The sequence below is a fragment of the Chelon labrosus genome (assembly GCF_963514085.1).
Source record: "Chelon labrosus genome assembly, chromosome: 8".
Lineage (NCBI taxonomy): Eukaryota > Metazoa > Chordata > Actinopteri > Mugiliformes > Mugilidae > Chelon > Chelon labrosus.
In genome coordinates this window covers 13773336-13786689 of record NC_140358.1, presented here as the reverse complement: position 1 = coordinate 13786689, position 13354 = coordinate 13773336, and the positions used below count along the sequence as shown (strand labels likewise).

Sequence of the window (13354 nt, the reverse complement as noted above, 5' to 3'; positions counted from 1 at the left end):
TGTACAGCAACTATATTGTGCTGAATTGCAATGCTGGGATTACTGCTGGAATATTACAGTTATTGTCCAAAACGGACATGCATTTGCAGTAGGATACCAATGTCTGTCTCTTGGTTAGTCAGTTTTGGATGCAGTGGATTGATTTCTATAAAATCTGGTTTAGATATTCATGGTCCCCAGAGGGTAAATACTCTAGTGCGCTTCTGACTTCTTGCTGTAGCTCCAAGAGGTTCAGATTTGTGGTTTTGAAAGGAATTTTCCTGCGATTATTGGATAAATTGTGTGAAGAGAGTGCATTGCCTCAGGATGAGATCTAATAACGTATATGATTCTTTAACTTTTCACCATGAGTCACTATTCAGTCAAATGTTTCATGTGTCAAAGACCAAATACTTGCTAAACTATCAACCAGTCAGCCTCAATTGAAGTTTGTGTTCAGTGCTAATGATCAAACGTTAAGTGCAGCCTAACAGAGGCCACAGACTGACTGTAGACGTGTTATGTAATGTCTGAAAATGATGAATCAAAATGATTGCATCTGGGTCATGAGAAACTCCGATATTAACAGCTTTTAATTGGCAAACCTTTTACCCGAGCAGCCGTCTCTGGGTAGCAGTTCAAGTGAGCTGTCAAATAAACTTATACTGTCTGACTACATTACCCACAGGGTTATTAGTTTAGCTGCCCACAAACACATACACAGAATCCATGAGTTTAGATGCAGCATTCATCCACCCCTCGTGGCAGCCACTCCGGGCTCAGCCATTTGTTTTCCATTATTTTCAGTGCCCTGGAGTTTTCTGTCATAAACAATTGCGCGGCTGGGAGCTACTTTAATTTCTATAAGGACAAGGGAAATGCATGACATAATGCCGCATATGTCACTGCTTATAGCATGAGGTAGTTTGCAATGTCAATTGCTTGAAGGCGAGTTACATAAACCACAAAATGCAACGAGAAAATACAAAACAACACAAAGCTAAAAATGTACTGATTACAAATCACAGTGATGCCATAAAATAACTAGGACTACTTGATTGATCATTCTTCATGCTGCTACGTTCACACAGTGATCCCAATCACAATACTTTCCAAAAAGGAGCTTTGTGAAAAAAAACGTACAAATGAAATCATGAAACTGACTAAGAAATCCACAGAGGTACCATTGGAAGCAGTAAACTTAGGAACCTGCATTTGTAGGTATCTGCCATAGACTCTCAGATAAACGTAACAACGTGATCAAAACCTAATACATTTAACTTTTTGGTAACACTTGTATATCATCATTAAAAGCTTAGGTTAACTAAACTTGCACTCTCATGTTCTCAGTGGACACTTAGTTTAGGGAACTACAAAATGATCTAGTAAGGAATATGGTTAGGCACTAAAAGCTACGAGGAACAAATCTCCCACATCTCGGTGTCAGTGCCTTCCCTCTCTGCTCTCCTCTCCTCTCTCCTCCCTCTCTCCCACCCTAGAGCATCACATGACCTGCCGTAGCAGAAACCTCCTGAATTATTGAGGCAGACAAGGCATATCTCAAACCCACACATACTCACACACACACATAAACAGTAACGGTGTCCATGCCCTCTGGGGAAAAATGAGATAATGACCAATTCAATCTGACATGGTTTTAGATACCATAAACATCCCAGTGTGAGAAGGTGAGAAACAGGGGGGAGAGGGGTAGAGGAGAGCTGCTGACGCTGATCGGAAAGAGGACCGGGGAGGTGTGAGAAGGGGGAAACAGACTGCCCACGATTTATTTCACATGGTAGCGGTCAGGGTTGAGGGGACTACTTTCAAATGTGATCTGAGCAAGTTGGCCCACTTCCAAAATAAAAATCCACTGTGTTACATAAGTGATTGGACAGCCCCCAAAACACAATAAACTATTTATTCCAAAAGACTGATGTGTAATTTGAACGGTGTTCCTGTGATTATCTGCATGAGCTATCACGACGGGCGAAGCGATGACTGCGTTCATCATCTCAATAACAACCACTGTGATTACACGGAACAAGCCGAGGCACGCGCATGCGACCAATCAGCTGGTTTATAAATCACGAGATAAAACCTCATTACACGATGGTGGAAAGAGGAAAATGTTGGTGCAGAGTGTGGCGGAAACATATTGCAAGACACAAAAAGTGATTATTATGAATTAGAAATGTAATTAAAGCCTCAGACACAGCACAAAAACACAATATTTTCCTCTGTCTTGTGCTCATATTCCAGCTGATCAGCCTTTGCCTCTTACCAGTATATAGCACTTCCATATTGCACAATCAGTAACCGATTATAGCTTCATTGGAATCCCCTCCCGAGCCATACATGGTCACCCCTTTGGACAAATGTCACAAAGCTGCACTTCCGTGAAATGATCCTGGTCACCAGAGGCTGAATCAAGCTAATTTTAATGTGATTATTGATCTTTATTTAATGTCCCAGCTCGATGACATCTTTGGTTGAGAGCAAAACAGCTCCACAGCTACAGAATAGTTTGAGTGGCATTAAATATGATACAGATATTTAGGTTTTGCCTCAAGATGAATTATAGTTTGATCACCTGACATTTCACCTGACATCCAACACCACCGTAAGCCCATAAGTAGGTAACAAAATGTTAATGCAGCTAACATAGCATATATTATACATGCATGTTAGCAGCGTCGCTGTAAGGATGCTAATATTAGCGTTCAATTCAAAGCACCACAAAGCCTCTGTACAGAAGCACAGAGCTGCCTGCGAAGCTGTCGACTGTTGGAATGATAAAAGTATTTTATTAGAGACGGAGGACAAGGACGGAGACACAAAGCTAAAGAAAGAAAAGGTGTTCACATGCTTGTTCACCCTGTTTCAATGTGCTTTTAAGTCCAACTAACTCATGGCAACCCAGTCCATTTTGCAGTCAGAAATCATGTTGAATTATCTACATCGAAAAATCCAAGTCTCAGGAAACAAAAGAACGCTTGCCCTCTCTCAGCCGAGATCTCTCCCTTAAAAAGGTTGTCTTTATTATAAACGTAATCTTTATTGGCGTATAAAAAAAAAATCATGCATTTAATTTCAGATGTCTGTTAGGTTCAGAGTCATAATCCAAAAGAAAATGTTGAAAGGGAGAAAAGCAATAAATCAAAGAGCAGAGAGCAGGCAAAAAAAAAAAACAACCCAAGCCCTCACATTCTCAACACAACAATGCAATCACTGCGCCAACAGTGACTTCCTCGCTGGCAGAGCCACAAGCAGGCAAATAAGGCTGCTACGGCTAATCTCCATTCATAGACTCAACTTATTACGAGGACACAAATCAAACACTGACATATGGGGAGATGTAGAAGAAGCCAAACCCTGAGGAAAAGCCTTCTGATCGCGCACTAGAACCGCTGCACAGCGGGGGAGACAGCTTTGTTGATGGCAGTGGAAAGAGAGACGCTGAACTACTATATACGTGCCTATATGTTTACTCTGCAGACATGATGAGAAAACTGAGCTAATGCATCATTTTGAGTTTTAAGTTCACATACAAACACACACACACACACATGCAGACTGGTATCCTCCCCCGTCAAAAGCAGCTGCTAAAGAGTGAGTGAAAATCCCCCAATAGTATTGGCATAATTTGACAGAAAGATGGCCGCCTGTCATTAGCGTAACATACATTTGTGAGATTGTTGGCAGACATCCATAAAAATGAAATATGGTAGAAATGTAGGAAGGATAGCTTGAAGGCATGGGGATAACTACTGCATGCAGAGTAATGGCATTATAACACACCAGTGTAGGATTTAGACCGAATCTGTTTTAGATGATGAAATGATTATATGAATAATAAATTGGATGACTGACAGAAAATCAGTCCACAAGAATTCCCTCTCTACTGATATGAACTGGCAGCTATTCACAGTTTACTTTAGGGGTCAACTGATTCGCATTATCTGTAGTCACTCTGGTAACTCTGGTCCTGCTCAAGGCACGCCGTTATTGGAATGGTTACACATTAAATCAGAGTCGTGCGAGAGATGCAAGGAACAGGAATGCAGAGAGAAGCTAATTTGAAGGCTAATTAAACTGCAGTTGATGCTGGTGTTGCTGAAATAGCCTCAAATATGAATATAATTTCAGGAAACTACATGAATATTGATGTCGTTTAACACCAATAGTACTGAGAAATAGTGGGAAACCACATCGATCTCTTCCATTGGAAAGTTCAGGGAATCAGCTGGTTTTTAGGAGCAAGGAGGAATGGGATTGTTTAGACAAAACAATATCCTCTGACATGCTCGCATGAATGTCTAAAAACTTCGAAGCTGCTGAAGACACTTTAGGAGGAGTGCACTCCTTGAGTGCCACGTAGATATCGGGATCGAATTCCACGGCAGTTGTCAAGTAGTTCTGGAGACGTTTTGCTAAAATAAAGATTTACACCATTTAGAGCGGAAGTGCAAGAGAAAATGTCAGAAAATTGTCTCAAGGTCACTGAAGTCCAAATTCATTGGAAGTCCCCCCATTGTGGACCATGAACTACTCCAACTAAAACGGACGCAGATCAGCATCACCTTGCTTTTATCGACGGCTCCAGCACAGATAAAAAGTTCATATTACTGGATACTGATCCTACTTTGCAACACAACCTGCACACAGGATTTTATCATGTATTGCAGTGATAACAACATGTTGTTGTTTTTAAAAAAAGAAAAAGAAAACGCTTTCTGAGCTCATAGCAACAGATCCAAACACAGAACTAGTGGAATTTCAGGTATTTTCTCGTGGTTTTTCTTTCTTGGTAAATCTTTATACAAAACCGGCGAATCAGGCATGTATTCTAAAGAATCAACGGCTTAGCAGGAGAGCTTCATCTCGGTGCCAAATAAGCCGACGGGAAGACAATCCCCAAAGAATGGAGTTTGGACGGGATTCCACGACAAAGCTGACTGAAAAGCGCACGCATGTGTTGACGACAGATTCCACATTTCTCCCATCCTCCCATCCTGTGTCCACCCATCTGTTTGCCCACACTGTTGATAGGCTTCACATTAAAGCTCCTCCTCTTCCTCTCCTCTCCAACCATCTCTTTCTTTCATTTCCTCTTCCTTATTGCTGGCCAAAATTACTGCCAATCCCTTGGCTCCCCCTGCTTTGTTCATCCCTGTTATACCCTCCACACACACACACACACACACACACCTTATTAGCCATTATGCCGGTCACAGGGGACAGTGACCTTTGTCTTGCCTGTGACTGAATTGTCCTCTATTGGCTTTGTGTTATTCTGTGCCTGTGTGTCTTTCCACCCGTACGCACTTATTGATCACACCGAGGCTCCAATCAGGGCTACCCTGCGCTGTAAATTTAACGATCGATCCACCAGGAGCTTCAGGGTGCATGGGAACTTTTGAGCGTGTGTCGGTTCACATACGCAGAGACGTTAGGAAGACAGCAGACACGGACAACAAAGCAGCTCAGTTCAAAGAGGGACTCATGACAGAACGATGCACTTGCAGCCGGAAAGTATGCATTACATATACGAACACGTGGGCAGGGCTTCTGAATGCAGATGAGAATCAGAATTTCCTCATTTGAAATCAATAGTTTGGTGAGAAATAAGGACACAGAAGAAGAGCATGGAAAAGGACATGAATGAAAGGAGCAGAAAGTAGAGAGAGACGAGGTTTATTTTGAAGGGGCACTGTTTCGTCAGGAATTAGCGGAATGCAAAACGGGAACGGGAAAAGCAAAGAAAGAGAGGAGATGATAAAATGTATGAGAAGGTACAGAGGTGGCTGATGAGGAGAAAGAGAAACAGAGGTAAGAGAGTGACAGGTGTTCAGCCAAGTCTTTGTTTAGTTGATGGAAACACTGTATTTCTGCTGGGGCGTATTCCCTCTGAGGGTTTATGTGTAAGTAAGTTATGTTTATGTGAGGGAAGGTGAAGGTGACTGCAGGGTTCATCTTTTCTAAGCTGGCTCTCTAAACCGTCGACAACATTTACTCATCCTCTTAAAAGATGAAGCATGTCTCCAAAGCATGCGTACACACAGCACAGGAGAAATAAATAACACATGATGGTCATGCTCCACAGTACAGCTAATCACAGTAGTATATACAGTTACACACTTATGACTTGCAAGCAAGAGAAACTGCCTCTCTAAACTGCACCCCGCCCCTCCCCCTCAGCTGTGCAACCGGCCAATCAGAACGCATACATATGCACCAGGGCGCAAACACAGATACACAGAAGACGAACATTTAATAAGGATGCAAAGAGGTGCTCCCAGGTGTGAATATGTTCACCGAGAGAAGCGAAAATGCACTCTCAGCAATGCCCTTTCCTCCATAAAATGCAAAAAAGGGGAGGAGGAGACACGTTAAACAAGCTCCCACACCAACCAGCTTTCACTTGAATGCAATGGTGCCACAACAGACGGTTCCACTGCAGAACTGAGCGTTTCTTCCACACGCACAAGCAGCCCTTTATTTTGATACAGACACACAGCCGTGGGGTTTGACTGGCAGCCACGGAGAGACCAGCGTCTCAGAATAGCGAATCCGGCTAATAAAGGACGACAACATTTAAATCCCACCGGCAGAATGAGCTGAGACGAGCCGCTCTGATGCTCGGCGCTCGGCGTGGATAGTTACAGTGCAACCGCACAAGCACGTACGCGGCAGTTTGTTTTTAACAGGCCGTCAGATTCACGATTCAACTAATGAACACACCGTACGGTAAATAAAAAGCAAGCATCCAGTGCATCCCAGTGATATGATTAAGAGCATTTTTGTATACATGACGGCACGCATGGCGGGAGACACTTTTAACAAGGAAAGGAGGGAAGGTAGTAGAATGGACAGGCAACAAAATCTGCATTTGGGACAAACGATATGTTCAGTAGAGTGAAAACTTTTCACTTTCTTATAATAGTTGGGCTACCAGAGTGGAAATATTGATCAGTACTGAATACACATTTACCCCAAAACTAACTGTAAAGGTGACCTCGGTATAGACTACACTGTTATTTTCTTGCACAACACAAACTAATCTACAATAAACTAGCCAAGGCCTCAGTAAGAATAGCAGAGGTGGCCTAAACTGGCCAGCTCAGCGAGCTACAGTCCATAATATGTATACACTAGAACACGAAATGCACAGAAGAAGAAAAAAAATCAATATGCAAAGACATTTTCAAACTGTATCCATCCAAACTGTAATATAGCTATTAAATAGTTACATGTCTCCCTGCCTCTCGCCTGATGACAGCCGGGATAGGCTCCAGCCCCCCACCCCCCTCAACCCTTCACAGGACGAGCGGTTACAGAAGATGAATGAATGAATGAATGAATGTCTCCAACTTTATGACTTATAAATATTGTGCCAAATATTTCACTGCAGAGGACATATACATTTGTGGTAAGCAGTTTTGAAATGTAAGGTGGACAAGGTGAAGTAATTCAGAAACACTGAAATACCACATTTGCCTTTTGAAATGGGGTCTGCTTAGAAGACTTGAGGAAAGCGTCCTCAGATTCTCTAATCTTCCCAACATAGGGACTGAATTTCTGTCTGAGGAAGAGCTGAAGCGTGTCAGTGTCTTCCACCAACGTGCTGACAGCGTGGGCACCGGCGCCATTCCCTTCAGTGCAAAATCCGTCTAAATATGTTTTGATGCTCCACGGCTCAAACTGTGGAGCTTGATTAGGTAGTAAGATATTCCGTTGTTGCCGCTGCTCGGTCTGCCGCTGCTCCGGCTGAGCCTCTCATAGTCACTTTTATCCTGAGCAGAATACTTGGACATGGCCAACAATATGAGGCAGCTGGAGGCTTACAACAAAAGATGAGCCCGCCTGTAACAGAAACACAGCGGAACTCGGTGCTGCATACAAATGGGCGCACGTTCTCCGAAGCTATGCTTTATTTGCATAAAACTTTAGGAGAATTAAAATTTTGATTGTGACCTCAGGAAAACTGGAATTATTTTGATATAAACAAGAAGAAGAACAAGTGATTGGGTAAAAGAGCAACAAAGACGGTTAGGCAAATTTATAGATTAAGAAACAATTTACTTGGTCAAGAACATTTACTTATTCTCTTTAAGGATGAAGCATGTCTCCAAAGCATGCATACATCCATTTTTGCATACACGCAAGTGACGAATACACTGACACTGCTTTGATTGGAGAAAAACAAATCTTTAACAAAACATTAATTTATTTGTTTAAACTGCTCTGCATGTCCTCCCTTAAAAGAAGTGGACTAAATAAAGACAGTCTTGTTTGCCGCACCTGAGTAATGCGATGAGGCATGAGAATAAATCAAATCCCATCTTCCTCATGTTTTTCAAGATAAGCCGGCACCTGAACTTTGGCTATTCAACTATTGCACCAGCTCCTCTGCCTAGAAATGGACACTCATGCATTATGCAGCTGGGGGGGATAGAGGCTCATCAACAGGGATGCAGAGTGAAACATGGCAGGCAGAGGAGAACAGCAGAGAGGAGGAGTCAGCGGTGAGGGCAGGCGGAGAGGGGGGGGGGATAGAGAGGGGCTATGGTTGAGGAAGCACAGGGTCATTCAGCGCTCTGCAGACAGAGAACCGAAATGAGAGACAGCGAGAAGTGTGGAAGGAAACGGTGGAGTTCATGACTCAATGAGAACCGAAGAAAGGGCGGCGAGTTGACGTGAAGTGCTGTTACAAACAGGTGCTGCGCCTCACATGTTCACGATGTGAAGGATAATAAAGCATTTCCGTGTAATGGAGCTCCAGTAGGCTCCAATAAGTCTGGCAATTAAACAGGTTAGGCACATTGTACGTTACGACGATGAAGTAATAGACCAGACTTCCACCGCCATCTGCTCCACTGTTACACGCTCGTCTTCCAACTCCCATCCTGTGGAGCATAATCATCCACTTGGCCACTGGAGTAATGATGACGCCGCTTGCGATTCCCTGTGTTTTTTAAGTACAGTATTTTTCTGTGAGATTCCCAATTATTGCACAGTATCAGTTTCGAGGAACGTCACGTCACCATTAGATGGAACCCCCGGCCAGCAGCGCTCTCAAGGTTTGAAAACGTAGATAACGCACCAATGTAAAATTGGGAAGAGTTGATTGGAAAGGCAGTCATGTTTGCAATGATGCAAAGTGCACTTTAGCGTGTTCCGCATCATTTCGAGTTGTATACTGATTAGCTGGCTAGTAAGCGAGGGTCATAAACAGACACTGCAAGGTTGCAAAATCAATCGTCAGGGAGCCATCATATAGAGGGATTTCTTAAAAATCCCCATTTATGACTGATGTCCAGTGATTTTACAACAAATTTCTCACACTTACTTATTTAATTTCATAATCAATTTCATCAGGGACAGCCCAGAATGTCAAGGAGTCTTGGAGCGTGTTGTGAATTCAACTACTGTCCCTCAAAAAACAGGCTTCCTGCAACTAGTAAACTTAGAAACAATTATTTTGTAGTCTGAAATGTATTCCTATAGAACCAGGCCTGGAACGAGGAGGTAAGAAGACACAGCGGGACAAATGACAGCTGGTGTTGCAGGAGACAAATTACAAACATTTTTTTTCCTCCCCTATGTGATAGGTCAGAGAATACACACACACCAACACTACAGCGGCTCCTGCATTTAGTTGGTAGCGTTGCTTGAAATACTATACATACTGTAAATGTCACAGCCTTTCCCCCTCACTATTGCCCCTCCTCTCCTTTCCGTCGCCTCTCTCTTCTCCTCTCCCCTCCTCTCCTCTCTCCTCTGCCCGCCAACTGACAGTTTCCTGTTAATGAGTTTCATTTGCACTGGACACCACAGAGGGGAATAAAGAGTGGGCAGCACACACACACGTATACAGCGCAGGTAGCAGAGCTCTAGCTGAGCATGTGCTGCCATGACTGCCTCTCATGCTGCAGCTCCTGCGTGGTACGAGGAAGGCTGGCTCTAATAAGGCCGAAGTTACTCATCTGTCTGCTGAAATCTCTAGAGATCATGTTAGCGGGCGGCACAGGGCATCATAATGTTAAGAGTATGGGATCAAACGGGGGACCAGAGGTATAGCACCGTCTCTATCAGCCCGATGACTGGAGAGTGCGCTCGATCAGCATTGCTCTCCGACTGAGGCCAGACCGAGGGCTTAGAGGGAAATGTTGTTGCTCGAAATAAAGAACACAGCCTTGTCCTAATTCTCCGAAAAACACACGGCATGCATAAACGTCTCTGGGTGTTCGGATTTGGTCTCGGTTTGTAAATTATTTAAGAAAGCTTAAGAGGTATCCCAGCTCATTTAGGAATCCCCAAGCAGATGTTTGTGTTTGTGGAGGTCACGCACTTCCCAGTAAAAACGTGTTTTCGGAATCCTGTATGCCAAGCTGATAAGAGATAAAGATGCATCCCAAAAGAGTACAAACATAGCCGTATAAAGATAAAGTCGTTACATGACAGATGCATTTTGAATCTCCTAACCGCTTTCATTTCCGCTTAACTCACTTTAAGGCTGTTAAAATAAAACTGCAAGGCAACAGCACATACATTCGGTTCCAGATATTCACTGAAGCTGTGGCTCAGAACCAAGGCTGCATGTTATTTTGACCACATGCTTTTACAAATTGGCTTATTTTTTTAAGGGTAATCCTGTTATTTTGTAACCTGAATGTGTTTAACCCGATGCCGCAAAATGGCCTCCATCAAAAGCGACAGTTCTCTGAAAGTGCTTGTTTTTACCATGGAGAACGTTAAGGATCTCTAAAGAGACGGACCTGTTTGTTTCCATTCTGCTTCTTTCAGTCTCTGCAGTAATGTTCTTTTTAGTGCTTAGACTATTAGCATGTGGAGGCAGGTTTTCAGATGTGCACTAAAGGACTCTTGTGAATTACTGTCAGAGCTGACAATTTATTTTTATATATATCATTCTCCTGCGACGCTTTCATGTGTAATGATGCCAGGTTATTGGAAGAGCATTTTCTATTTTATTTTATCTGTATCTATTATTTGACTGCCAGTAGACCTCCCAGTCAACATAATCACTGCAAGCCCTGATTGCTGGCCAGGTTCATTGTACTGACAAGAGAAACTCTTTGTCCTGCAAAGTCAGTCGGTGAAAGCTTTGCCTAGAGCAGGGGTGTCGATCTCATTTTAGTTCAGGGGCCACACAGAGCCTAATTAGATTTCAAGCGGGTCGGACCAGTAACATAACAGCACAACAATCTTTAAATAAAGACGACTCCAAATCTTTCCCTTTGTTTTGGTGCAAAACAAAACACGTACATTATGAAAATGTTTACATTTAATGAACTATTGAACACTGTAAAGAAAAATAAGTGCAGTTTTATCACATATCACATTGCCTACTGCCTCCTTCTGGGTGTTGTGTTCTGTCCACTACTCTCACTAAAAGAATGGACAAATTAGGAATAGCAGTTACTTTAATTAAAAATTGCAGTTAAAGTCTTTCCAAATTCATGCCACGGGCCAGATTAGACCCTCTGGAGGGCTGGTATTGGCCCTCGGGCTGTATGTTTGACACCCATGGCCTAGGGCAACATTTCAGACTTTTATACAGGCGCCACCTGTATTTTCTCTGCCGTAGTGATTTCAGTGAAAGTCACAGTTGATCCATTTTCATGAACCTCAGCTCCAACTCAAAATAGCTAGTTGCAAACTGGTCAATGGCTAGGAATGCTTTCACTGGCGTGGCCCCCCCACAGCATAAGCTCTGCGTAAGACCCGCTGCTGGAGTAAAATCCGAGCTTTACTATGATTTACATTTACACCGTCCTCATCCTGCAAAAAAAACACCTCCCACGAGATATCAGAGCAGGACTCCTCCTTGAGCAAGACCCCTGTTACATGTTAGAGACGCTTCTGCCTCTTCAGGAACCCTACTCATGATGTTTTCAGTAATTTATAGCAACAGCCTGAGCATGTCAGTGGAAAGAATAAAGACTAAATGCACCGTTAGATCACACTGCAGCCGTTGAGCTGCTATAGAGTTCACATATAATACTGGACTGACTCAAAACAGTTTGGTCCCAGCGGATCATTTAAACCCAAAAAGATGAGGAAGAATAAGGCCCATTATCTTTTAAGTCAGCGCTTAAAAATAGCCATCCAGTTCTCAAACCGTGGCCCAGATCTCATGCAGCCCTCTTGGTTTAGACAAAAAACACAAATGTTTTTGCATCACTGCATGTGTGTGGACTTGACAGCATATTTAGCTGGACTACAGTGGTCTGTGGAGCAAACACGGCTGCTCCTGACAAAACAGTATCACCCTGCTAACACTTGATATCTTTGAAGAGTCACGCCTCGGTGATTCACAGTAACAGCTCTAAAGCGATGCACGTCTGGAACTAAAAAAACTGACCTCTGGTATTAGACGTAAGACATAAAAGCTCAGATTCAGAAATCACAAACAGTGAATGCCTTGCGCTGTAAACACAATCGCAACCGAAGAAATAATAAAAGAACACGCTCATACTTTCTGATTCTAATGGAAACCGAGAACAGATTATTAGTAATAAAAGTTGTATGGGCACTTAAAAGGGTAGTGGGGAAAAAAACAGCCATGAAGTGTAGCAAACATTCAGTGAGTCAAACTATAAACTGGAGTGATATTTTTTTCCCATCATGTGCAGAGGTGGTGTTTGTTTAGGATTCTGATTGGCTTTCGGAGACAGGGTTTGAGCCTGCTGAGTTCCTACAAGGTGGATGATGCCTGCTGGCGAGTGCTCAAGTAGTCACAGGGTGTATCAAGGGCGTAGTGCTCTCTCCCTCTCTCCCCCTCTCTCTCTCTCCCTCTTTCACACACACACACACACACACAAGCACACCCACACACACACAAACACATCTGTAACTGTACACAGAGAAACACTCACACGCAGAATATATAAGACACACACACACACACACAAAGCTGATTACATTGCCTAGATGTAGTGATTCTCAGTGCAACTCACATCTCTGAATCTGTTCCAGGTTCTGTCCTTGCTGTACTGAGCCACAGTGCCCAGCCATTTCTCGTTACTGTTACCGGAGACCGCCGTTTCTCCGCTCAGCAATAGAGCCACGACAGGTAGCAGAAAGAAGAACATCTTCTGAAAGCAAAGCAAAGGCAGAAAGAGAGAGAAAGAGAGAGAGAGAAGGGGGAGAGATTACATGGAAGAATGGGATAGAGCCACTCCGAGAGGAGAAAGCCGATCCAGGGGAGCGGAGGATGCTGTAAAGTGTGTGTGTGTGAAGAGCGGGATGGAGTGAGCTACGGCACTTTACAGAACACAGAACTCTGGGGCTGTGACGCCACACACGGGTCAGAATGTCACAGCGGAGCGTGGGGCAGCAAATAAAGCGA

At 43.4% G+C, this 13354-nt stretch overlaps 1 protein-coding gene across 1 annotated transcript in view; it reads right to left on the bottom strand.

Annotated features, from left to right (window-relative positions):
* spock1 (SPARC (osteonectin), cwcv and kazal like domains proteoglycan 1) overlaps positions 1–13152 on the bottom strand; it is a 104077-nt gene extending 90925 nt beyond the window's left edge. The window contains exon 1 of the mRNA XM_084550238.1: positions 12963–13152. Coding sequence (XP_084406364.1) covers positions 12963–13097 — 135 coding nt within the window. The 5' untranslated portion in view covers positions 13098–13152. The remainder of the gene's footprint in view (positions 1–12962) is intronic.
* Positions 13153–13354: the final 202 nt, after the last annotated feature.